Source organism: Podarcis liolepis (genome assembly GCF_965112155.1).
Source record: "Podarcis liolepis genome assembly, chromosome: 16".
Lineage (NCBI taxonomy): Eukaryota > Metazoa > Chordata > Lepidosauria > Squamata > Lacertidae > Podarcis > Podarcis liolepis.
Window position 1 is genome coordinate 20608780 of NC_139567.1, and position 26701 is coordinate 20635480.

A 26701-nucleotide genomic window follows, 5' to 3' on the forward strand; every position below is an offset into this window, starting at 1 on the left:
GGCTGGACCTTGGACCTTCACACACTCAAGCAGTCCTGAAGCAGAAGGAAGGTGAGCTGAGAGAGGTGGCTGGCTGGGGGCACCCTTAAAGTGGTAGCTTTGGGTTCCCCAAAGACGGGATGCGTAGAGTTTTCATGGGCACTGGGGTGGTTGTCCCAACAGGGAGGTAAGCAGGCAGCATCTTAACCAATGGGACTGTTGGCCACCATGATAAACTAATGCTTTCTCTCTTAAGTGAGGCTTCCGTGTGTGAACAGCTGCTTCCACTGTACAAGAGATCAATGTCCTACTTTACACCCACATTGTGCAAATTGGGACACTCGGAGCATTTCGATGGCATTGGTGGCTACGAAGAAGCATCGGCGACGACTCAGCTCAAAAGGTAGATGGGGTTGTGACTGTGTGTGGTCCCCTGGCTGCTATTCGCAGGTTAGAGAGACCCAAAAACAAACACCATGTTGCTGCCCTTTTGCTCTAGCAGGCTCCTATGCCTTGAGCAATTGCAGTTCCACAGGTGGAGCTTTCTCCATTGGGGTATTCCCAGGTCATTATGTTCCTCACTTTCTTTAAGGCAAAGCAAGGGTGCCTTTGCAAGCGGGGGGGGGGGAGAGAAGATGCATATATTTAAAGCACACACACAGCCCACAGGGAATCCTTGTAGCTGTAGTTTACCCCTCACAGAGCCACAATTCCCAGCAACCTTAATAACAAACTGCGGTTCCTGGGATTATTGGGATGTGTGTGCTTTAAGTGTGCTTTAGAAGTATGGTGTGTACACAGCCAGAGAGTGAAAGAGAAGGCGAGTCTACTGTACAAGAGATCAATGTCCTCCTTTATACCCACTTTCCCTTTACAGTGGTACCTCGGGTTACATACGCTTTAGGTTACAGACTCCGCTAACCTAGAAATATTACCTCAGGTTAAGAACTTTGCTTCAGGATGAGAACAGAAATTGTGCGGCGGCGCAGCGGCAGCAGGAGGCCCCATTAGCTGAAGTGGTGCTTCAGGTTAAGAACAGACCTCCAGAACGAATTAAGTTCTCAACCCAAGGTACCACTGTATTTGAAAAGCAGGGGACGAATGTCTTACTATATTAACTCTGAAGTGTCAAAAGTTAACTTAAGAGCAAATGCTCTTAAGACAACCCACTGCTTGGATTTGCCATTTGAGTTTGGAGATACGTACGTATCTCACATCTCACCTTTGGACTTTTGCTTGGAATCTTGTCTCTCTGTTTAAGGTTGCTTTAGGACAACCCATCTGTTGAGTATTCATTCTTATTTGTTTGCAGTTAGATGACAGGTTAGATGACGTTGCATCAAAACAAGTGCTATTCCCCCCCCCCCCCACCTTCCGGTGCATTTTCCTATCACTTTCGTTATCTTACTAAGTCTTACCTTTTGGAGAAGCAGAAGATTGCTTGTGCAAGAGCTTCCAATCTGCTGCAACTGTGTGGCCAGAATTGCTCCCTGTGCCCTGTTAATTGAAAATTCAAATAGTTTGCCTTTGACTGTGCTTAACCACAGCTGAAGAACAGCACTCTACAAATGCTCAAAACACGCACACCCTCATTCTTCTGCATCTTCTGAGGATGACTCTTCCAGGACTGAGTCAGGAGAAGGATACAGCTCGATTCAATCCCCAGCAACTTTAGGAAGGACAGGGAAAGTCCCCTGCCTAAAACCCTCAGGAGCTGCTGCCAGACAGCATAGGACAGGGGTGGGGTGGGGTGGGGAAATGGCCCTCCAGAGATTGCTGAACTACAACTCCCATCATCCCTGACAATTGACCATGCTTGCTGAGACTGGTGGTACTTAGATTCCAGCAACATCTGGGGGCCACAAATTCCTCATCCTGCAGAATTAGTACTGTAGACCAGGGGTGGCCAACTCCCAAGAGACTGCAATCTACTCACAGAGTTAAAAACTGGCAGTGATCTACCCCCTTTTGGGGGGTTCGGGTCAAAGTTGTTGAGTTTTTTCAGGGAGGAGGTAAAATGTTGAGCTTTCTTTAGGACAGCTGCAGTTGTTCAGCTTCTTTGGGGGGAGCCAATGATCTACCAGTGATCTACCGCAGACGTCCAGTGATCTACCAGTAGATCATGATCTACCTGTTGGACATGCCAGCTGTAGACCAAGGACAGTAAACCTGTTGCCTTCAAGATATTGTTATACTCCAACTCCCGTTGGCCCCAGCCAGTGTAGCCAGTGGTCGGAAACCAGAGAGCCGACGTCCAACAATATCCGGCTCCCCATCCCTGATGTAGACAATTATTGGCTAGATGGACCACAAGAGAAAGCATCTTCCTATTCCCCTGGGATCTAGGGATTGCCTGCTTTTCAGATCTGCTGCTGGTCATCTGACACAGAACTTGATTTTGCAAGTTTGCACTATAAAGAAAGGCACAGAACTGGTCACTGTCAAGCTGCCAGTTCTCAGCTTCACTTCTTTCCTTTCCATGCCTCCACAAACTGGCTCAGTTTCCTCCAACCTGTTGCCCACCAGACCTCTGGGGCTGCAACCCCCATCAGTCCCCGCCACCACAGCCCTATGTTTCTGCCTGGGGTTAGTGGGAGTTGCAGCCCCAAGTGCCTGGTGGACTGCCAGTTGGAGAAAGGCTGAGCCAGCAGGAGAGTTTTCATTTTCCTCTCATTGCAAGTCGGGGGGCAGGGTAGTAAAGAGGAACTTGCAGAAGAGAAACCAGTAAGGAGAAGCTGCAACCATATCCTCTTTCAATTGTGATATGGCTTCTGGGCTCGTAGGCTTCTTCATGTGACCGCTCAGGTCAGGGGGAAAGCCACACCGTCTACCCTCTCAGGGCTGTTGGAATCAAACAACATTTGGAGGCTCCAACTTCACCATCTCTAGCATGGGCCCCATCTGCACTACACATTTGAAGCAGTATCGTGTCACTTTAAACCAGTGGTCCATACCCCTCAACTGTCCTGATTTAAGCAGGACATCCCTTTTTGGGGGAGTGGGGACATGCTCCTGTACGAGTCACCTGGCTCCTGCAAGATTGCATCCCCAAAAGACGTGCATTTGGGATGGGGGGCTGTGCAATGAACACATGTGCAATGGCTGTTTCAACAGTACACACAGCAGCTATAAATGTGACTTGCTGGTTTGAGGGAAAGCACCTTGAACATGGGGGATGCGGGTGGCGCTGTGGGTTAAACCACAGAGCCTAGGACTTGCCGATCAGAAGGTTGGCGGTTCGAATCCCCACAACGGGGTGAGCTCCTGTTGCTCGGTCCCTGCTCCTGCCCACCTAGCAGTTTGAAAGCAGGTCAAAGTGCAAGTAGATAAATAGGTACCTCTCCGGCGGGAAGGTAAACGGCTTTTCCGTGCGCTGCTCTGGTTTGCCAGAAGCGGCTTAGTCCTGCTGGCCACATGACCCGGAAGCTGGACGCCGGCTCCCTCGGCCAATAAAGCGAGATGAGCGCCGCAACCCCAGAGTCGGTCACGACTGGACCTAATGGTCAGGGGTCCCTTTACCTTTACCTTGAACATGAGCATTTTCCAAGATCCTACAAGGTACCTATGGGTTGTGTCCTTGGCTTCACCAATAGTTGGAACGCACTGGAGCTGGAGTAAATGGGAAGATGTAGCTATCCTGAGTTACTCCTAAAAGTAAAACATATGTATCTTCACCAAAGGGAAAGAGGATATGCAACCCTTCAGGATGAAGGAGGGTACCTGCCTTTCAGGAGTGAGTATGATACATTTCATTAACCCCCAAATCTTTCTTTTTTGCAGGGCCCAGGGACACTGCAGAGTCAACTATGTAAGTGCCAAGTTGAGCTACACCACTGAAAATGAGTGGGCATTCCTGGCATCCCTTGGACAGCAGGTCGAGGGCACACACACACACACACACACACACACACACACACACGGGCACTTTACACAATCAGATTAGCCTGGTGGGTTGAAACTGGAAGCACACAGCCAAGCACTCCCGTACTGAGGTTTGGGGCAAGCGCAAACATATTTAAATTTAACCCACTCATGAAACGTATTGAAAACGCAGGCTGCAAATGGGTTGCCAAGGCTGTTTGGATTGCCTTTGCCTGACGTAGGTTCTCATGAGCCTGAGAACCCTTGATTGCCTCCAAGCTGTGGCTGACACTTCCTTCTCCTTCTTGGTGTTACAGGAAATTTGAATTTAACCCCAGAGATGGGATCGATAACCCAGCCCTGTCACTGGCAGAGGATTCTGGTAACAATGGGGAGAGACATCTGGGGCTGCTATGTGGGTGGCAGAGGAAGGAACAGCTGTTTCCCTCTTGGTGCTTGCAAAGTGGGAGGCTTGCTTCCCCTTCCACGTCAGGGACCTGATGGCTGTTTACCACCTTGTCCTGCAAATAGCACATTCAGTGGGGCACGCATATTGATGTGAATCTACTTAATTTGCATTTAGCCAAACTGTGTTTATTTATTAACAAAAAACAATTAAGTATCACTGTTCAGGGGTGGGAGGGAAATGAGCATGATTTACAATAATTCTACATCATTTGCATCTTTGAGTGTGGCAACGCCTGCTCTTTGCTACGTTCGACAACCAAGGGACTGTCACACACACACCACAAAATGCCTGTTCCACAGCCAAAAAACTTTTCAGAAACAATATCACCACCCAGGGCTTGTCCACACTGAAAAAAATGTGGCTTCGCACTGCTCTGTCTCCTCATTAATGTATCCACATAATATTTTCCCTATCCATAGGAGCCACTCACAGGGGACGAAGTCTCTTCACCCTCCCCCATAAAATATTAGAGGGGACAGCCCCCTCCCCAGCTGATGGGCATTGCCATTCAAATGGTGTGTGTGTGCCGTGTCATGTGATTGATTATGTGAGGTGGGGCTTAGCTGCCCCCCATATTTTATTCAAATTGGCACCTCTGTCCCAGTCTTGTCCCGGGCCTTCCTTGTTTACCAAACATCCAGGATCACTGGGCCTTCCTTGTTTACCAAACATCCAGGATCACTGGGCGGAGTTAGGGGGCAGGAAGGCTGCATTTAAGTGATGTAAAGGTCGGGGTCAAGGGACGGGTCAAGGGTGGCGCTGTGGGTTAAACCACTGAGCCTAGGACTTGCCGATCAGAAGGCTGGCGGTTCAAATCCCCGCGACGGAGTGAGCTCCCGTTGCTCGGTCCCTGCTCCTGCCAACCTAGCAGTTTGAAAGCACGGTAAAGTGCAAGTAGATAAATAGGTACCACTCCGGTGGGAAGGTAAACGGTGTTTCCATGCGCTGCTCTGGTTTGCCAGAAGTAGCTCAGTCATGCTGGCCACATGAGCTGTATCCAATGGCCAATAAAGCGAGATGAGCGCCACAACCCCAGAGTCGGCCACGACTGGACCTAATGGTCAGGGGTCCCTTTACCTTTTTAAAGGCCTGAGTCAGCCTGAATGGGAAGGATGTCATTAGCTGGTGCACACAAGTCAAAACATCTACTTGCACCCTAAAACAGAGAGAGAGAGAGAGAGAGAGAGAGAGAGAGAGAGAGAGAGAGAGAAGCAGCAGCAGCAGAAGAAGAAGCAGGTGACTTTCCAGATCAACAAGCCAAAAAATCCAATTAAAATTAAAAATCAGGCAATGTCAGAAGGCTGTGTCTGAGGATATTTCAGTGCCCACAAGTGCTGCGTTGGGGACCCCGGGTCTGCAGGGTTGGCCTCTGATCTTGTTTTCCACAGAGCCAGAGGAAGGAGCTCAGGTGCGCTTCTGCTTTCTGAAGAAAGAGGACGGGGAGAGCTTTGGGTTCTGGCTACGGCAGGAGGCAGGCAGCAACGGGCACATCGTGCGACAGGTGACGCCGGGGGGCCTGGCTCACCGCAGAGGCCTGCAAGATGGAGACCGGATCTTAGAGGTGAACGGGGCTTATGTCGAAGGCCTGGAGCACTTCAGGGTGAGGTTTGGCTGGGAGTGGTGGCTCCCTGATTCCCATTTGAGGTGGGCTTCCCCCCCCATAGAATTCACATAGCAATACAACAGAATGTGATGCAAGAAATCAAAGGAGCGATAAAAATGCAAATTAAAACCATCCAGCACCTAGCACAGTGCATTGCAATTGCTGCAATAGGAAGAAAAATCGTTATGCGAGCCATCAAGGCCCTTAACAATTTTCAAGTGGTCCAGGGGTAGGAGGAAATTTGGGGGTCGCTACTCATTAAGAACTTATGACCATAAGAACAGCCAATCTAGTCCAGCATCCTGTTTTCTCAGCCTATGGGAAAACCTCAAGAAGGATGAGAGCACATGAGTGCTTGTCCCATCCTGTGGTTTCCAGCAACTGGCATTCAGAAGCCTCTGACTGCATGTTCAGAGCATAGGTATTCTGGTAGTCCTCTCCTCCATGCATAGCTGTCAAGTGTCCCTTATTTGGCGGGACAGTCCCTTATCCCAGCGCCATGTCCCGCTGCTGTCCCTTATTGATGATGTCCCTTAAATAAGCTACTGAAGGTAATGGGGCCCTTTCTATGTCCAGCTGTCCTTTGTCAACAACAAATTGTTGCTGTTTTTTGTGTGTTGAATATATGCTATATGGTAATTTATGGACCTAATAGGTATCTAAAGCCATTTGCACGCAACAAAATATGTATTTTATCAAAGTAATTGTTGATCCCTTATTTTGGCTGCTGATCCCTTATTTTTGAGGCTGCTGGTCCCTTATTTTCAAATCTGTAAGTTGACAGCTATGCCTCCATGAATCTGTCCGATCCTCTTTTAAACCTTTCAAATCCCTGCCTCCTGCAGAAGTGAGTTCCATAGTTTAACTATGCGCTGGAGGACTTCCTTTTATCTGTCTTTGCAACACTCAGCTTCGTTGGGTGCCCAGGAGTTCTACTGTTATGAGTCTCTGTTTTTGAGGTTCTTCCCCTCTTTCTTGGCAGGTGGTTTGGAAGATCAAGAGCAGTGGGAAGCAAGTCTCTCTCACTGTCCTGGATGGGACAGCCTACGAGTTGGCAAAAGCCCTCGACCGGGACTTTGACCAGCTCTTGCCCCATCACAACAGGCCACGGCTGGGCTGCATCAACAAGGACCAAAGTGGCTTTGGCTTCAGCGTTTCAGCTCCAGAAGGTAGTGAAAACCCACACTGCAGTTCGTTGTGTTTTTCACCACGAGTGACCAAATTCTGCCATGAGGAAAACCAGAATTTTATCATCAGATTACACTGTGCAAATCCAAGACAGTTTGCACACACTTGCTTTCTTCCACGTTGTTTATTCTGCTGCCCAGATTGAAATTTGCCATTTATTGCAAGGGATATTATTTTTTATTACTTTTTATTGCAAGGGATAATAGAAGGGAGCGGAAGAACAAAGAGATTGCTGTTACTGAGTGGGGGAAATAAATACCCACTTCAGGAAACTGTTCCCAAACTTGATTCTAAGGGTATGTTTACAGAACAAACTTATCATCAGGGTTTAAATCAATTTAATTAATGGTTGTGGTTCGCCCCCCCACCCCAAAAAAAGATTCCTGAGAATTGTAGTTTTTGTAAACTTCCTTTGAAATCTCTGTTTGAGATTCTTGGTCCCCCAGAACAAAGATGAGAGGGATTCAGAACCAGTTTTGAGTCTCTAGGGTCGACACTTCACAAAACAGACTAATATTTAAAGACCATCAGTTGTACAAAATAGTACAGTGGTGCCCCGCAAGAAGAATGCCTTGCAAGATGAAAAACTCGCTAGACGAAAGGGTTTTGCGTTTTCTGAGCTGCTTCGCAAGACGAATTTCCCTATGGGCTTACTTCGCAAGACAAAAACGTCTTGCAAGTTTGTTTCCTTTTTCTTAGCACCGTTAATACAGTTGCGACTCGACTTCGAGGAGCAACTCATAGAACGCAGTGTGGTAGTCTTTTTTGAGGTTTTTGGTGATTTTTGAAGCTTTTCCAAAACTTTTCTGACACCGTGCTTCGCAAGACGAAAAATTCGCTAGACGAAAAAACTCGTGGAACGAATTAATTTCGTCTTGCGAGGCACCACTGTAAATGAAATGAAAATATGTTTAAAACAATACACTGTTGCAATATGTGTTGTTTTTCCACCACAACAGTAACTATCACTATTTTTTTTATTTAAAAACCCTATAAGAATCACAAAAAGTAGAATAATACAATTTATAATTGAACTCAGCATTTTTGACACATAATTATGCCCCCCCCTCAAATTTGGAATACTTCATCCCCTTTCATTGTTCTAAATCCAAGGTGGCAAACTCCTTCTTTTGAAATAATTTTTATTTGATTTTATCAATACAAAGTTATAAAAAACCAAATATGTATCCATATGCAGAGATTTCTCCAAATCTCAGGATTTCCACCTACCCCTTCCATGGATTCCCATTTTAAACATTTAAAACTGCCATCTTCTTCCGACCTCTGACTTTTATATCATACCATAAGGTCCCTACCAGAGAGGAATGGCAAACCAAACTGATGGAAAAAAATTATAAGTTATATAAGAGACCACTGTAAGCAGATGGAAACATTGGCAGGATTTTGATTTCACTGGTAGTGAAAATCAATATGGACAACAGGTTGGCAAATGTCTTCAACTTGAGAGCTACATTCTGTCTTGGCCAACCTTCACCCCTGACCACTGGTCTTGACAGCTAGGGATGATGGGAGTTATAGTTCGAAAACAGCTGGGGACCCAAGTTTGGAAATCCTGGAGTAGGTGAAGGCAAAAAGAGGCCGATAAATGCTAGTTTTCCCCCTCTCATGCTTCTGTTTTTGTATCCTCTGCTTTGCAGGTGTGAAGGGAACATTCCGACTATCTGTGCCAAAGGACGGGCCAGCTCACAAGGCAGGGGTGCCAGATGGTTCATGGCTCCTGGAGCTCAACGGTGCTTGTGTGGAGAGTTGGACTCTTGCACACCTTCACAAAAAGGTACCAGCGCTGTCATTCGATGACAGAAATGTTGGCTTTAGCCAACTGACTGAACAACTTGGGGACCAGCCAGGTCACATCCAGGAACACCTTTCTATAGAAGGTCCCTCGCCACCTGATAATTTCAATCCTTTGTTGTTGTTTAGTCGTTTAGTCGTGTCCGACTTTTCACGACCCCATGCACCAGAGCACGCCAGGCACTCCTGTCTTCCACTGCCTCCCGCAGTTTGGTCAAACTCATGCTGGTAGCTTCGAGAACACTGTCCAACCATCTCATCCTCTGTCGTCCCTGTTAGGTTGTGGGCGAACATATCAGACGACACAGTGATTCTTCCAAAGCAGCTCTTTATTTGTAAGCTGGAACAGAACTGAACTGAGGAGCTCAGTCAGCCTGCTTATATAGAGCTCCAGAACAATGTAACTGTTGCCATTTTCTAAAACGATCCAATCACTGAACGTCACTTTCGATCCTTCATTTGCATACAAACTATCCAATCACTGAACGTCACTTTCGATCCTTCATTTGCATAACTATCTACAGTATCCCCCTGCTGGCCCAGGGTGAGAACTTCAGTACATAACAGTCCCCTTCTCCTTGTGCCCTCAATCTTTCCCGACATCAGGGTCTTTTCCAGGGAGTCTTCTCTTCTCATGAGGTGGCCAAAGTATTGGAGCCTCAGCTTCAGGATCTGTCCTTCCAGTGAGCACTCAGGGCTGATTTCCTTAAGAATGGAGAGGTTTGATCTTCTTGCAGTCCATGGGACTCTCAAGAGTCTCCTCCAACACCATAATTCAAATCCTATTTCAATCCTAGCTAGAGGGAAAACTCTCCAGCAGCGCACTGTATCCTCCCTGGGTTTGGCTTACGTACCCAAATTTTCGATTCCAGATCAAACACAGCAGCAACCCAATGGGGCTGCTGGTGATCGACACCAAATCAGAGGAGTTTTACCGGCAACGCGGCGTTAAGGTCACAGCAGCCATGGCTGACGCTTCCTGGGTTCCTTTTGAGGTGAGGAAGCTGCAGATGGTGAGAGGCCAAGACGGATACGGATTCTTGCTGAAAGAAGAAAAATGTTGCTCAGGAGAAAGAGGTGAGGCCCCTTGCCTGGAAAAGAGCCAGACTGCACACAGCACGTCGCTCCACGGTATTTAAATTTGAGAGCAAAGTAGGTGACTTTGAGGTAAGACAGAGGACTGCTCAAGCTTTCCCCCTTTCATCCAGACAAAACGTTTCCTCCCACCCAGCTGTGTTTCTCCCCGAGGAAAAAAAAAAGAGGACCCAACATCTTTCTCCCTGTACTTTGAAGGGATGATTTGAGAGGAAACAGGCAATGTTCATTCTGCATTTGCAAGGAATCGATATTTCACCATGGCTGCACTGAGACATTGGAACTCCCTGCCCCTTGATATTTGGCAGGGCCCTTCACTGCACTGTTTTCAGTGTCCACCAATGGACTCTTTTTTCGTTTTGTTTAAGCAAGCCCACCCAGATGTGTACATCAGACGTGCATTTTAATATGCGATTTTAGTTTTAAACGGCTGGTTTTCTTGGACATATTTTAGGCTGGCTTGTCTTTAACTTCTGATTTTATTAGTAATTTTAAGGTATGTTTTATATAAACTGCTGGAAGATTTTGTTGCTTCAGCGGTATGTAAGCCTTGATAAATAAATATGTTTTGAATATTCAAATGTGGGGGTGGGCAGGGTTGAGCAACTCCTCTCACTGCCAGTCATCTATTTAACTTCACAGATATCATTTGGATGTTTTGCATCTTTGGGTTCTTGTTGGTTTTGGGGTGTGTGTTTTTTTTAAAAAAAAAACACCCATTCAGGACAAACTTAATGGAATTTTGTGTAAAGTTTTTTTATGCACCATCTTAATAGAGGCCAAACCAGGTCTGTGTGGCTTAGGAAAAATGTCCTCACGTGCCAATTTAGGGCCAGTGCTGGAACCAAATAGGTCCCTGGCCTGGTCAGTCCCAATGCTGGTCTACGCTGATAGATGGCAGCTCTCCAGGGTATAAGGCTGAGGTTTTCCCAGACCTACAGGGAGATGGCAGGGATGAACCTGCGAACTTCTGCATTTTGCTCTTTCACTGAGCTGCAGCTCCTTGTTCCCTAGCAAATAGGACAGAAGAGAGCTTTGCTTATTCACCTATGGCGATTTCACTAGAGGAGCACATGTAAGACATGCACACACGTAAGATGCTCATAAACATAAAGGAAGCAAGGTGGAACCACTGGGATAATCAACGCCGCTGCTTTCGTCTTGCCCATCTATGACTTGCAGGTCAGTTTCTGAGGGAGGTCGAATCTGGGTTGCCAGCTGAGAAGGCAGGGATGAGAGATGGTGACCGCCTCCTGGCTGTGAACGGCGAGGGCACGGAGGACCTGGACCACCAGGAGGTGGTGCTGAGGATACGTGCGGACAGCAGCCGGGTGACCATGTTGGTTATTGACGCAGAAGGAAGCAAGTTCTACGACTCGGTATGGCAGCAGTTTGAGAATGAGCACCAAGGAGATTGCGGTGGGATCCTATAGAAAGGTTTCCCCTCTACCATAAAGGCCACAAACTTCTCGGGGCAAAGATAACCATTTATAATGAACTTACACAATGGGCCAAAGATATCATACAATAATAAAAGTTATTGAATTGGGTGAAGATGCTCTGAGGTGGGATTGCCTTCCATATCTCTGAGCACCTGCACGCTGCAGAAAAGCTAGCTGAATAGATCTCCCTCGGGGATCTACAGATTTGGAGGCTGGAAGAGGGATCTCAGATAATTCTCTGCACTTGGGCTAAAAACTACATCTCCCAGGATTCTTTGGTGGAAGCCATGACAGTTAAACTGGCATAAAACTAAGACAATGGAGTAGTGTACCTACATACTTTATATCTCAGAGCACCTAGCACAACCACTGCCAACCTGGTGCCCTCCAGAAGTTTTGGACTACAACTCCCATCATCCCCATCCCCAGAATGACTTTATGATGCTGGGGCTTATGGGAGTGGTACTCCCTAACATCTGGAGGGCACCAGGTTGGCAGTGGCTGAGGTTGCACATGCCATTTGTGTACTATCAGGAATGGTTTGGGTCCTTTGACTTGGTCCACGGTGGGGTAGGAAAGAGGATAAGTTGGTTTCCTTCCATGATTCTGTTATATATACATATATATATATATATATATGTGTGTGTGTGTGTGTGTATATATATATATATATATGAATGAATGTTATATATAAAAGGTAAAGGGACCCCTGACCATTAGGTCCAGTCGTGGCTGACTCTGGGGTTGCGGCGCTCATCTAGCTTTATTGGCTGAGGCAGCTAGCGTACACCAGGTCATGTGGCCAGCATGACTAAGCCGCTTCTGGCGAACCAGAGCAGCGCACAGAAATGCCGTTTACCTTCCCACCGGAGCGGTACCTATTTCTCTACTTGCACTTTGACGTGCTTTCGAACTGCTAGGTTGGCAGGAGCAGGGACCAAGAAACGGGAGCTCACCCCGTCACAGGGATTTGAACCGCTAACCTTCTGATCGGCAAGTCCTAGGCTCTGTGGTTTAACCCACAGCACCACCCGCGTATATATATATATATAAGCTTAGGAGTTAATTGTATTTAGATATGCATTTCTTAGGTGTCCTTCTTCATAAAGTCCCAGGACGGGTTACAACAATGTAACATAAACCTTGGTTTATGAACTTAATCCATTCCTGTAGTCCGTTCTTAAACCAAATCTGTTCTTAAACCAAGGCACACCTTCCCTAATGAGGCCCCCCACCGCTGATGCCCTTCCACCATTTGGATTCCATTCGAGACAGAGGTAAAGTTAGCTAACTTGAACACTACTTCCAGTTTTGCGGAGTCCGTAAACAGGTTTGTAAACAGGACTGTTTGTAAACCGAGGTACCACTATAGTTACAAAAAATAGATAAAACCATCAAGATTATAAAACAAGCAAAATCATCCCAAATGGAGCAGAGACTCAGCAGAAAAGAGGTGAGTTAGCAGTCACAGGCATGGTAAAAAGGGACATCTTTAGCATACAGCAAAATCTATGCAGCAAAGAAAATGCACCTCTGAGGAGAGGGAATTCCATAATTTAGGGGCAGCCATGGAGTAAAAATTCTTTCCTGGGCAGCCACTCCCTGCACTTCTGTCGATAACTGAACTGCCCACCCTCCTGGAGGTCTTAGCACCTGAAGGGGTCTGTAGGAATGGAGACAAGTGTTTCATATCTTTCTTGGGTCCTAAGTCATTTTCGGGTGTCAAACGGTAATGTGAGCACCTTCCATGCATCGGAAGGGTTCTCTTGGGTTTGCTGACAATACCCTAATTGTGACATTTGTGGTCTCTTTTCGCTTTCCCAGGTTGGGTTATCACCTCTCCTTTTCTATGACGACCATGAGCCCCCATTGGGCTTGCACGTTGTCCATGCCTCCCCCTCTCCCAGCATGTCCCAGGAAAACAGCAACGCTGCCTTCACACCCTGCCTCTATCACCTCAGAACGGACCCCCATGAGAACAGACTGCCTCTGGAGCAGTCTGGCAGCAGCTCGCCAGCTTTCGCAAAAGAGGTAACAATGCAAAAGAGGTAACAGCCATTTTGAACACCTCGGTTCAACCTTTTCTGCCTTTTGCACTGCAAAGAGTGTGGCTCACGTGGTAATTTTGTTTCTGGACTGTATCGTTTCAAGTGGGGGACCACATAATTAAAGATATCATTTTGATCCTCCTCCTCATCACCACAAGTGTCATGGAAAGCTCGAAGGACACACCGGTCAGGAAGCTAAAATATTGTTATCCCTCTCTCCCAGCAGCAACTGGAAACTCCTGACTGCCCCAGATAGGACAATGTATGGTTCCTTTAGTGAATAAATCAGCCTTTGCCAATTGAGTGCCCTTCAGACTGGGCAGGGGCTGTGGTCAAAATCATCTAGAGGGCACCAAGTCGGCAAAAGCTAGCTAAACCATGGAATGACACTGTTCACACAACAAGCTTATCCATAGCTCATTTGAGTAGAGCATGAGACACTTAATCTCAAGGTCATGGGTATACGCCTCATATTGGGCAAAAAGATTCCTGCACCACAGCAGTTTGGACCTCGTGATCCCTTCCAACTCTATGATTCTGTAATTCTAAGAAAGACAGACTGGAATCCCTCTTTTTAATATCTAGCTTTCAAAAAAATGATCTTTGTGTTGGGAGATGCATTTAATAATTTTCCCCCAACTTTGGTCTAACTAAAGTAATATACAGTCATACCTTGGAAGTTGAACAGAATCTGTTCCGAAAGTCCATTCAACTTCCAAAATGTTTGGAAACCAAGGTGCAGCTTCCGATTGGCTGCAGGAAGCTCCTGCAGCCAATCAGAAGCTGTGTCAGACATTCGGGTTCCAAAGAACGTTCGCAAACCAGAACACTCACTTCCAGGTCTGTGGAGTTTGGGAGCCGAAATGTTTGACTTGCAAGGCGTTCAGGATCCAAGGTACGACTGTATATGCAAGCTGGTTCTGGAGTTCAGGGTTACCGGTTTTAAATATGGAATACTCCTGTGATGAAAAAAGGCCTTACGTGTCTGAGAAGCGTGGCAGAGATGGGAGGTGCTGCTCGATTAATGATAAGGAATGGGGGGAGAAATTCATTCAGTTTGCATTTGATTCAATCTAATTTGTGCTTTCTGAAACAATACACAAACTGAAAACACAGCCATCTTTTGAAACCCACACTTCTCCAAATTTTGCAATGCTACTCTCCAGCCAAGTAATGTGTTCAAAAATGCATATACTAGGGCAAAGTGCACATGGCTAGAAATGCCTATATTAGTAAACATAACGTACAAAAATGTGTCACGTTAAGGAAATATTGCTTTCAAAAATGTGTACTTTGCATGCAGAATTGTGTATATTAGGATAAATTTGCACTAAAATGCTGGTGAGGACTCTTAAAAAGACACTTTGCAAAATGATGCATACTAAACTTAAGTTTGGAGAAATGATAAATGGAAAGAAAAGGTAAACGACAGATTAGACACTCCCTAGGACTCTAGGTCTAAACCACTGAGCCTAGGGCTTGCTGATCAGAAGGTTGGCGGTTCGAATCGCCATGATGGGGTGAGCTCCCGTTGCTCAGTCCCAGCTCCTGCCAACCTAGCAGTTCGAAAGCACCTCAAAGTGCAAGTAGATAAATAGGTACCGCTCCGGCGGGAAGGTAAACGGCGTTTCCGTGCACTGCTCTGGTTCGCCAGAAGGGGCTTAGTCATGCTGGCCACATGAACCGGAAGCTGTTTGCGGACAAACGCCGGCCTGTAGAGCGAGATGAGCGCCGCAACCCCAGAGTCGTCCGTGACTGGACCTAACGGTCAGGGGTACCATTACCTTTACAGTCTCATGATCCACCTAAGTTACAAGAATTAAGGTGCATATCCGTGTGCTGCTCTGGTTTGCCAGAAGTGGCTTAGTCATGCTGGCCACATGACCCGGAAGCTGTACGCCGGCTCCCTCAGCCAATAAAGCGAGATGAGTGCCGCAACCCCAGAGTCGGTCACGACTGGACCTAATGGTCAGGGGTCCCTTTACCTTTACCGTTCTACAGCGCTTCTTGCACAGCTCCTGCCAGTTTTGAGCTGGCAGAAGACACCTTCCTCCTTGGTACTCCATGCCTCACTCTGAGCTGCCCATCTCTCAGTGAAAAGCTGTTGCCAAAGGGCGAGCCCTCCCTGTCCCGTCTCATGGCAGACCAGTCTCTGTGCTAGCTCTCACAAATGTACATTGGCATCCTATGTCACCCCTGCAATAACCATACAAACGTTTCTAGCTAGCTTGTCTTCCCACAACACAATTATGCAATTATAATTATACTGTCAGACTGAAAATGGAATTAACTTTGTGTCTCCCCCAAGCTTTTTGTGCCTATCACCTGCAACCAGATATTTCTCGCCACTCTTTTTAAGCACATCCCAGCCTTCAAATCATAGGTTTGGTTTGATTAGCATTCTCTTTCTTTTGTACACAGGGCCAAGATGCACTGAGCCATGCATTCTAGAAGCTGCCAGGCCATTATCACCGAGCACAACTTCAGCCCAACTCGGCAGGGAGCTGAACTCCTGTTTGTGGCAGAAGTGAGCACAGTTGCATAGTTGCACAGATGCTAGCACTGCAGTTTGAGCCTCTCTCCCTCATAGGCCTGGCTTTTCCCTGTCGCACCGCTGCCTTGTTGAGCAATCTGTCTCTCCAACCCCTGAAAATGCTTCCTGTGGATTTGGACAAGCGGGCTGCGGTCTCGAAGCAAGGCATGCTGATTAGAGGAAGAACCCTGCGAGAATCAAACGAGAGACTGTGTTTTTTGCCTGCTTTGGGGTGTGACTTTGTGAACAGAAGATTCGTGTTAAAATTCACCTCTGTTTAGAATGACTGCTGCTAAGGGTAGACCTTCCCTCACTACAACAGAAAAGGTTAGTCACAGAAAGGCACTCTGCATGCGCTCAGACACACTCTTTATTATTCCTCCACATTTGGGGGCTGATAGCAGCTGAAGTCACAATATCAAACCGAGTTGAGGATTAGGTAGGAGGTGGGTGGCACATGCTCTGATGACCTCTCCCTTCAGATGTACAATGGATTAAGACCAAAGTCCTTCAGCTGGTGCTTATAGTCCATGTGGATGACAGTAGCTTCCTTCTCCCAGGTGAGCTTGGCACTTTGCAGTTTGGAGAGGACGCAGTCCAGGCTACCCTGCGGAAAGGGGAAGTCAGAGGCAGGATGAGGGGTGCGTTTGGCACCAAGGGATGGCGACCAAAAGTGTGGCATCCTTCCAGTTCTGTAGCTGCACACGACTGAACAGCTGCTGCTGCAGAACAGCAAGAATATGTACCCAAGAATTTCATGTTTGGACACAACAACACTCAGAATGCTGGAAGCAAGCTTCTGAGTTGCACAGAACACTTCACCGGGCATGTTTCAGAGCAAACCATTATTATTTTTTACCACTTGATTTCTAAAGGTGGCTCTATTTCAATACAGTGGTACCTCTGGATACGAACAGGATCTGTTCCGGAGCCCCATTCGCATCCAGAAACAAACGTAACTAGCGATGGCACGTCTGCGCACGCGCGTTGCTTTTCGCTGCTTCTGCGCATGCCATCATTTTGAGCATCTGTGCATGCGTAAGCGGCAAAACCCGGAAGTAACGTGCTCCGTTACTTCTGGGTTGCCATGGAGTGCAACTTGAACACGCTCAACATGAAGCATATTCAACCCGAGGTATGACTGTAGTTGGTAAAAGATCAAAGAGACACTGCCCTACAGTCTCTGTGTTTGAAAGCAGGCCATGAGCCACAGAAAGGAATGCATGGCACCTAGAGACTCACACCTGTGGGAATAAGACACTCCCTCTCCCTGAGCGTTGGATAATGGCCCACATGCTGAACCCATTATCTCTTCTTTGCAACCTGTGACCCGCCACCCACCCAAACTCACATGCAGGATTTTTTCATATTCTGTCTCCATCTCGTCAACCTTGCGCTGCATCTCGGCCACGGCCTTGTCCTTCTCTTCCAGCATCCTTGCCTGGTCCAGCTGGCTTTGCAGCAGATCACCTTTGCAGGCAGCTGCAGGGCAGAAAGTGTTGGGCAAGGAGAAAGAGGAGACAAATATGTGTGGGAAGGAAAAGCAGAAAGGGGACCTTCCAAGGCCTCTAGCTAAGTGTTGGAGCTCCGACTTCGCACACAAAAGCCCCCAAAGTCAATCTCCGGCATCTCCAGGCTTTGCAGTCAATGTAGCAATGCTGAGCTCGATGGATCAGTGGTCTGACTTGTTATAAGGCCGTTTCTTATGTTCCTAAGGTAGCAGGCGACAAACATCTCAGAACAGAGAACTAAGAAGTTTGGGGGGTGGCATGTGATGGGGCTTGAGAACATCTATTTTCTACTGTTTTTAAGTGGCAAAATGTAGCAAAATGTGCCAGAATGTATTCCCTTAACGCACGCTTAGAAGGGCTTGTAACAGAATTAGGCAAAATGATTTCCATCTCAAGGTTTGGATGGTTAAGATTCATCCTCATTCCACACCCCTACCCCACACACAGATTCCAGGTGCAAAAAGAGAGAGAAAGAGTGTTTGCAAATGAAGAGTATCACTTTTTAACTTGTTCCCCCCCCCCAAGTCCTTAACTGAAAGATGAACATGGGCAAAGAACAGTTGCCACAACCATACCATGTGTGATCATCTCCAAGGCCAAGGGTGTGTGTGTATGAGAGAGAGAGAGAGAGAGAGAGAGAGAGAGAGAGAGAGAAATACCAAGCTGTGCTTGCAAGTTCTGCGTCTCCACTTCTAAACGATGGATCCGGGTATCAGTCTGGTGCTGAAGCTGCTGGTACTTGCGGATCATCTCTGGAACGCAAGATGGGAGAAGGAAATGATTGCTTCATCCACCCTTGCCCTTCATTAACAGGCCTAAGATTTATAGTTGGGATGGAGGAACCTCCAGACATTGTTGGATTCCCACTTGCATCAGACCCAGTCAACATGGCTAATGATGATGGGAAACCTCTTGGGGGGGACGCAGGTTCTCCACCCCTGATTTGTAGCATCAAGTCTATCTGGTTTAACAGAAGGTAAACACGGGGAAAAAATCCTTGCCTCTATGTGCTTACAAGAGAAGTTTTGCCGGGCAGGGAGGGGGGGGAGCAGATAAGAGTCGCAAAGGGTCTGTGTGCAGAATGATATACCATAGTGTTAGCTGCGGAGGGAAACGCTACCTTCATCTGAACTTTTCAAAGCCAACATCCTGTGATTGCATTTTCCTGAGGAAGTGTCTTGCAAAGACCAACTGGCTTACTGCGTCATGAACTTCTGCCCACATCCGATTAATGAAGTGGACAGAGAAAGTGATGTATACAGGCATGTACTACCTTGGTTCTCAAACTTAATCTGTTCCGGGAGTCTGTTCGACTCCTGAAACCAGTCAAAAAACAAGGTGTGGCTTCTAATTGGCTGCAGGAGCTTCCTGCACTCAAGCAGAAGCCGGAGAAGCATTGTTGGTTGTTTGGCTTCCGAAAAACGTTCGCAAACTGGAACACTCACTTCTGGGTTTGTGGTGTCTGGGAGCCGATTTGTTCGGAAGCCAAGCCGTTCAAGTATCAAGGTACCACTGTACATCGTGAAGGTGCAACAGAGAACAAAACGAGGAGCAAGGAGTTAAGCAGGGCAGGAATGCGTGCTGATAATTGGGGTACGGGAAAATGAACAATCCTCTCCCTACTAATAGGAAGCATCCCCCACACCCCAAGGCCATGTGAATGTAGCATTTGGAGACTGAGTAAAGTGGCAGGTAGATGCCAGAGACCCCCTTGGAAAGACAATACTGCTGATTTGCAGAAAATCTCACGACTGCACCAGTCAAGTGGAAAGGGAACCGCTGAGTAACGGGTTTGATGCCCAAAGAGGAAAATCAAAATAAGGCAAAACTACTGAGCCCCTTAAGGGACGCGGGTGGCACTGTGGGTTAAACCACAGAGCCTAGGGCTTGCCGATCAGAAGGTTGGCTGTTTGAATCCCCGTGACGGGGTGAGCTCCCGTTGCTCGGTCCCAGCTCCTGCCAACCTAGCAGTTCGAAAGCACATCAAAGTGCAAGTAGATAAATAGGTACCGCTCCGGCGGGAAGGTAAACGGCATTTCCGTGCGCTGCTCTGGTTCGCCAGAAGCGGCTTAGTCATGCTGGCCACATGACCCGGAAGCTGTACACTGGCTCCCTCGGCCAATAAAGTGAGATGTGCGCCGCAACCCCAGAGTCGGCCACGACTGGACCTAATGGTCAGGGGTCCCTTTACCTTACTGAGCCCCTTGAGGGTCAAAATTGACCCTTGAATGCTGCTTCAAATCTTCTGTTGAAGCTCTTCTCTTCATTGCAGGGTCTGGGCACGGCATTCAACTACAGACACATTGCACTTTCAGAAAGTTACTATTTGGGGGTGGAATTCAGTCACATAGCAGCGTATTGCAAGTTGCACAATTCAGGTTGATTGGAAAGTCTTGCACAAGAAACCCACTTCCCCCGAAGACCAGAGTTTTGTGATAAGGAAAGTGATAGGAAGATGAACTGGGGAGTGTGGGGTAATGTTTGCTTTGACATAACGTCACCTAATCTCCCTGCAAACAAATCAGGATGAGTACTGTTATAAGTTTAGGGGGGCAGTCTGGATGGTGCCTGTGGGTCCCTTCCAGACCTGTGATCTTGTATCTGTGAGAATCCATAAGAGGAAACCAGGTGAACCAACCCAACCGGTTCCTTTGTTAAGGTAATGGCCTTGGCTGACCAGTTAAGTACTGCCATTTACATGTCCAAAGAGGTTGCCTGTTGCCATAGCGACGAGTGGGTAGACCTTTTCCCACCTCATCTGGCTGGATACCACATTGTCCTAGGAGGGAGAACAAGAGCCCAAGGGGTGCTGTGTATGCATATATTTTGCCTGATGCTGGAAGCTAGAGACATAAGAGACTGGTCTTGCTGTGTGCCAGACCCAAAGTCATGGCTTGGGAAATCTCCCAGAGAACCTGAAGGGTCAGGAAAGATCAAGTTGCACATATGTGTAAATAAAACAGTATGTCCTAAAGATACCAGTGTTTCCATTGGCCTTCATTCCAAGGCAGCCAAACTCTGGAAAGGTGAAAGCATCCCTGGAGTCTCTTGTCGCTCAGAGATTGGAGCATGTACAACACGCAATGAAGAGGTCATCTGGAAGAGCCCCCCACCTTCATAAATATCTTTTTTGTCCCCTCGAGCCTCCTCCAGTTCTTTCTCCAGATCTAGCAGCCTCTGCTTGAGTCCTTCACTGTCAGCCATCGCCTGCCTGGCCATATCCCTCCGAAGAACTGCAAGTCAGAAGGATAGACACAGCAAACATGCAAATGTATCCAATCAAGGCTTAATACCTATTTTCTCATTTGGCTCCCCAGATCCTTTGTACAAATGATCATCTCCTTATTGGAGAGGGCAAAACAACTAAAAGGTGTACCTTTCCTGGACTGGCTTGCTTTACAGTGGTACCTCGGGTTACATACACTTCAGGTTACATATGCTTCAGGTTACAGACTCTGCTAACCCATAAAAAGTACCTCGGGTTAAGAACTTTGCTTCAGGATGAGAACAGAAATCGTGCGGTGGCGGCGCAACGTAAGGCCCCATTAGCTAAAGTGGTGCTTCAGGTTAAGAACAGTTTCAGATTAAGAATGGACCTCCGGAACAAATTAAGTACGTAACCAGAGGTACCAGTGTATTTGTCTATATGAATATTTATCTACTGCTATTTCATAGTAACTATAGAGCGGTTTACAATAGTACATAAAACTAAGCAATAAAAACCATTTTTTGAAAAATAAAAAAATCAGAATGAAAACCAAACCTCAATTAACTATTGTGGAAAGATGCATTCTTAGTTGCCTACATAGGCATGGCACGATAGAAAGGTTTTTTAAATGAGGGTGCCTGTTGAATGTACCTGTTGGCTGATTATTCCAAAATACTTGGCTGGTGACACTAAAGGCTCCATTTCCTCTTGTGGACAAGTGAGCCTCTTGGACTGCTAATGATCTCAGTGTTTGAGCATGCAAGCTTTTGCGTTACACAGACCTCTCCATACGATAGAAGGGGTACTCTCAATTTCCTATTTATATTGAAATACTGCCCCTCAATAAGGCCAAACTTAGATTCACAAAATGTTTATTGGGTATGCATACCCCCCCCCCCAAGAAAAGCACTGTGTTGAGGATTGAACTTGGGGGCTTGCCCATGTTTTGCATGTGCTCTGCTAAGCTGTGTCTGCCGCAATTATAATGCAAAGTATTTAAAAATTACTCCCAGCAGAGTACTCATTTTGGAGCCCTTTATTAAAAGGACTGCGTGGCAATCACGTTGCTTCGCAATGCACTTGGAAACTACTTCTCATTTTCACTTCTCCATGAAAATGCTTGGATTGGTCAACTGAGAAGGGGGTGGATCAGAAAGGGACAGCAGTCCTGCTACTAGCCTGGTCCAGACAGCTGTGCTGGCAAACGCTTGGTGCCTTTGTTCACGGAAGGGTCATAGCCCAGTGGAAGAGCACCTGCTTTGCATGCGGAAGGTCCTGGGTTCAATCCCTGGAATTTCCAGTTAGGGCTTGGAGAGACTCCTTGCCTGAAACCCTGGAGAGCTACTGCCAGCCAGTATACAGTGGTACCTCGGGTTAAGTACTTAATTCATTCTGGAGATCTGTTTTTAACCTGAAACTGTTCTTAACCTGAAGCACCTGAAGCACCACTCCTGCTGCTGCCGGAGCACGATTTCTGTTCTCATCCTGAAGCAAAGTTCTTAACCCGAGGTACTATTTCTGGGTTAGCGGAGTCTATGTAACCTGAAGCGTATGTAACCCGAGGTACCACTGTATTGTATTGTGCTGTATTTGTATCCCACCATTTTCCTCCACAGAACTTGAGTTGGTGTACAAGGTTCTCCCCATCCCTGTTTAATCCTCACAGCAACCCTTTGAGGTAGGCTAGGCTGAGAGGCAGTGACTGGCTTCCAAGGTGAGCTTCAAGGTTGAGTGAGAGTTTGAACCCTGGTGACCAAGTCCTAGCATGTAGACAGTAAGATGGATCAACCTTCTGAAGTGGTATAAGGCATCTTCCTATAAGATTAGCATAGAAAGCTTGGCAGTCCTTCTACCTGACCCTTCCAAAAATGCTGCCTCTGCTGTAACCTCTTAAGGCCTCTGCGCAGTATCAACAAAATCTCCTCACCAAGGTGCTGCTTTAAGGTATCAACCTCCAGCACTGCTTTTCTGTACTTTTCCTCATCTGCGGGGAGAAGGAAAGAGAGAGAGAGAGAGAATGAAAGACTTCGCCTGGGTACTAATCGCCACTGATACCGAGACCTCCTGATCGATGCGCCATTGTTATTATTCATTTAATGTATGAATTGTTTCCTAGGAAGCCACCTGAAGCGCTTTCACAAAACAATGACAGATAAAAGTATTGCATATATAAAACGTCAAACAATTGCACAGGTAAACACAAAAAGCAGTGGCATAGGTACAAAAACAGTTGAAACAATGGTGTATGTAAAAGGCAGTCTCAAATCCCAAGAGATGCAAGGCACATGGAAATGGGAATTTGCAAGTCGTGGGGCTGCTGGAATCTCCTGCATGCTGCACAAAGCCTTACCTGGCCCAGTGTTTTTCTTCTGCTTTGCTGATTTTTTCCCCTTCCCTTTTTTGGTGGGGGCCATCCTTGCACGTTCTCCACAGCCTGCAAAAGGGAAAAGATGAACAAACATTGTAATATTTTTGGTGCATTCCAACTCCTGACGTTCAAAATGATCTTAAAACTGGTACTGATAGGGAGATTCCGGAGGGCCATCCTTATACATGAGGCATGCATTTCCTGGCAGCGGAGTGAGGGTGGTCTCTGCTGTTTGGGTGGGCAAGTGAACAACTGTTTGTATGGTGGAAGAGAAAGGTGTAGGCAAACATACCTGGGAGCAAAGTGCTTCTTCTGCCTTCCTCCCAGGTTCTCACAAGTTAATCTGTGGGCAGTTAACTAAACACACTTTGCAAGAGTGTCATTCCAAGCAGCCAATGCGCAAGGAGGGGGAAGAGGCGCTGGCTTTCCAGCAAGCCTATCCCAGCTGGCACAGGTTGGGGCTCCTTGTGTCGCTAGGCAACCGTCCTTCTTCGCTGCCATGGTGACAAAAGGAAGCTTGGCAGACACACCGGTGTTCCAGCAAAGGAGGTCTGCAAAATTGCATCCAACTGGCCTGAAAGAAGAGAGGTTGGAGGATTTTCAGGCCCATGTTCAAAACTTCTTTTGCAGAAACAGAAAGGGGTGGGAAGGGAGTAAGAATCAAATAGGCCCCAAATTATCTTATGCACAGAGCTTCTTAGAGCAAACCCATTTCCCCCCATAAAACATTTGGCTCAGCTTTGACACCCAGGTCCTCATCTACAACTGAAGACGGAGTACATAGAACATGTGCATTGCTGACTTCCCCTCTTCCGCTGCTGAAGTTTAAATTGGAGGATCTTTGGGGCAGGGATCATTTGGGGAGGGTTGTGGGTTTCTTATGATTTTGCTTCTTATGTTACTTTGAGAAATGTTGTATCCCCTTATGTTGCAATTCTACATTTTATTATTATATGTCACCCAAGTGGCCCTGCAACTAAATGTTGTTATTATTATTTATTATATTTAATAGCTTCCCCTTCCTCCCAAAGGAGCCCATGGAAGCAAACACATCCGTGATAAAACAGTACAATTAGTGTTGCAATGTAGTTTGCTCCTGTTCAAGCAGATGCAGCCAGCCACATCTTCTTCTATGGTTCTCTATTCCGTTCCCAGTTCCCCACTCTAACAGCCAGCATCCCATGCCCACTGATCATATTCAGTCTTCATTGGACTGGTTTTTTTTTTGGGGGGGGGAGGATATTTCCCCTTTTACTTGCCCCATTTTTTCTGCAAACCTGCAGGTTCCTCTGAGACTTCATTTTCTGCATGGTTGTTGTTGATTTGGCTACATAAATATAATGAATAAATGCATGTACGAAGCTTAAAGGTAAAGGTAAAGGGGCCCCTGACCATTAGGTCCAGTCGTGACCGACTCTGGGGCTGCAGCGCTCATCTTGCTTTATTGGCCGAGGGAGCCGGCGTACAGCTTTCGGGCCATGTGGCCAGCATGACAAAGCCGCTTCTAGCGAACCAGAGAAACGCACGGAAACGCCGTGTACCTTCCCGCCGGAGTGGTACCTATTAATCTACTTGCACTTTTGACGTGCTTTCGAACTGCTAGGTTGGCAGGAGCAGGGACAGAGCAACGGGAACACACCCCATTGCAGGGATTCAAACCGCCGACCTTCTGATCAGCAAGTCCTAGGCTCTGTGGTTTAACCCACAGTGCCACCTGCGTCCCTAACAAAGTACAAAGCTTACCACTCAGCAAATGAATTTGCTATTAGTATCTATGATACTTCTTGTCTAGTTGCTTTCAAAATAGCCAACATGGTGCCCTCTGGATATTGGACTACAATTCACACTAGCAGCAGCAGCCCTCATGGCTAACGGTCTGGTACATGAGGAGAGCCCTGCATTGCCTATCCCTGCTTTAGAAAGTTCAGGGAGGCTCAAGTAGGGTTTGCAGGCAATTCCCACACTGCACACAGTTGCCAGTGTCATGACTGTATCCATCCTGTGATGCCTGAGAGCAGCTGCCAGTCAGAGCAGACAATACTGGGTTAGATGAACCGCTAGTTTGGCTCAGGAAGGACTCTGCACTCTGCAGCTATCTTCTACTCACCAAAATTCCTGATCAGACCAGGCTAGGTCCACACACTTAGCAGCTGAGATCACAGCTAGAAAGCATGACATAGCCAATGTGGACTGATGGTTATGCGAAAACAGCACATCATGTGGCTACAGGAGAAAAGGGAAGTGCCTGTCTGCTCCCTTTTGAACTTGCTACATGGGAGCTGTTTTGTTGTTGTTTGCTTCCAGTGGGGTCTCAAGTTCAGATGTGGGGTGAGGACCACAAAGGCTCAGTGAGAAAGGGCATGACCCCTGCCAAAGCTGCAGGATCCAAAGTGGAGAGATGCAACACCAGGAAGGCTGCTTCACTTGGTGCTACAGCTCCAATTCATGAGACGATTTCCAGAGTTTGTGATGTTTCAACAGCTGGGTGCTGCATTTTAGGGCTGACCTCTGACCCCTGAGGTTATGCTGGGGTTCTGCAATTTAAGTCTATGAGTCGTGGGAGTTTTCCCCCTTTGCCACAGAACAGCCTTCTTCCTCACCCTTTTCCCTAAACAGGATCTTCTGTTGGATTGATTCCTCTTAGTTGTTGGTAACGTTAATGACTCACTTATTTCAAAAGAAAAAGGCTTCTCTCCATTTCTGCTTTCCTATTTAAAGGAGTGTATTTAGTTCCCTTATCTGCTGTGGAACAGAGCCCTTTACTACTCCCCAAGTCCCTCCCTTTCCTTGGCACAAATACTCTTAGTTAGGTTTTCACAACTTTGCAAAGAAATCGATTTCACATGCATGGTGTTGTAACTGCATTCATCTTTAAGGAGTTAAAAACAAAGGGGTCCCAGCAAACCACCCATTGCATCTTTTATTTGCATGCCTGTCCAAATCTCTCCCTTCCAACGCTGGGCATTCACTGCCTCACGAGGTAGTCTGCCAGCTGGCTCAGGTTCGCCAGCTAGGCTTCCTTCAAGAACCCAGGCATCAATCCTTACTTTTATGAAATTTGCATAACTTTGCATATGCCTGTATAGCATCCATGAAGTGCTTCTCCCGAGTCTCGGAACTTTTTTACGGTGCTCGCCGCGTTCCCAGGAGCCTGCTGCAGTATTCCGGTCAACGTTGCCCAAATCCATCATGGCCACTCTGTTGGCCTTTTCGCACTATTGCGCATGCTCGGCCCCGCTCCATCTTTGACCATGCGCAGCAGCCGGCACACTGAACTAAACGCCAGTGAGAGAAAAGCCAATCAAGGCGGGACTATGTTAATAAGGCCCTAGTTGGGCGTGGCCTCTTTTTCCTAAGTGGGCCGGTTTTCCTCTTCCCTTCAGCGTTGACAGTCGGGAGCGCGTGTCACCCAAAGTGCGCGCTCACGGTACTAAAGAAGAAGAAGAGAGCTCGCTAAGAACGAGCCAACCACTTTTAAAGCCGCCTGCTCGGTCGCGCGCCTAACTCACCGCGCGCTCACGAAACATACTGAGACCTCCGCCGCCCCGCCCCTCGCCCATCCCCCTTCGCTGTTTGGGAGGGGG

At 47.2% G+C, this 26701-nt stretch overlaps 2 protein-coding genes across 4 annotated transcripts; one reads left to right on the plus strand and one right to left on the minus strand.

The window, feature by feature from the left end:
• Positions 1 to 20519, plus strand: NHERF4 (NHERF family PDZ scaffold protein 4). Its single transcript, XM_083481121.1, has 12 exons — positions 1 to 51; positions 236 to 382; positions 3760 to 3787; positions 4158 to 4222; positions 5698 to 5909; positions 6895 to 7081; positions 8759 to 8895; positions 9785 to 9989; positions 11190 to 11386; positions 13274 to 13480; positions 15919 to 16927; positions 17178 to 20519. The coding sequence occupies exons 2-11, from the start codon at positions 334 to 336 to the stop codon at positions 15946 to 15948; spliced, it is 1317 nt and encodes a 438-aa protein (XP_083337247.1). The 5' UTR covers positions 1 to 51; positions 236 to 333; the 3' UTR covers positions 15949 to 16927; positions 17178 to 20519.
• DRC12 (dynein regulatory complex subunit 12 homolog) lies at positions 16383 to 26643 on the minus strand. 3 transcript variants are annotated; one of them, XM_083481222.1, is made up of 8 exons: positions 26165 to 26640; positions 23410 to 23691; positions 23100 to 23183; positions 22677 to 22733; positions 20655 to 20774; positions 18201 to 18293; positions 17382 to 17512; positions 16383 to 16637 (listed from the first exon to the last, which is right to left on the minus strand). In XM_083481222.1, the coding sequence occupies exons 3-8, from the start codon at positions 23161 to 23163 to the stop codon at positions 16509 to 16511; spliced, it is 594 nt and encodes a 197-aa protein (XP_083337348.1). In that variant the 5' UTR covers positions 23164 to 23183; positions 23410 to 23691; positions 26165 to 26640; the 3' UTR covers positions 16383 to 16508. The 3 variants fall into 3 exon arrangements, with proteins under 3 accessions (XP_083337348.1, XP_083337349.1, XP_083337350.1); XM_083481223.1 differs by having other exon boundaries at positions 25225 to 26640; XM_083481224.1 differs by lacking the exon at positions 18201 to 18293 and having other exon boundaries at positions 26165 to 26643.
• Between the last annotated feature and the right edge of the window lie 58 nt (positions 26644 to 26701).

What these genes read in the sequence shown, in the direction of transcription:
- DRC12 (XM_083481222.1), bottom strand. Translation starts at nt 23,163, where the DNA reads ATGGCCCCCACCAAAAAAGGGAAGGGGAAAAAATCAGCAAAGCAGAAG. An exon ending in CAAAAAAGATATTTATGAAG is followed by an intron (nt 18,294 to 20,654) that starts GTGGGGGGCTCT and finishes CTTGCGTTCCAG; the next exon opens with AGATGATCCGCAAGTACCAG. An exon ending in AATATGAAAAAATCCTGCAT is followed by an intron (nt 16,638 to 17,381) that starts GTGAGTTTGGGT and finishes CCCTTTCCGCAG; the next exon opens with GGTAGCCTGGACTGCGTCCT.
- NHERF4 (XM_083481121.1), top strand. Translation starts at nt 334, where the DNA reads ATGGCATTGGTGGCTACGAAGAAGCATCGGCGACGACTCAGCTCAAAA. An exon ending in GCGACGACTCAGCTCAAAAG is followed by an intron (nt 383 to 3,759) that starts GTAGATGGGGTT and finishes TCTTTTTTGCAG; the next exon opens with GGCCCAGGGACACTGCAGAG. An exon ending in AAGGCCTGGAGCACTTCAGG is followed by an intron (nt 5,910 to 6,894) that starts GTGAGGTTTGGC and finishes CTTTCTTGGCAG; the next exon opens with GTGGTTTGGAAGATCAAGAG.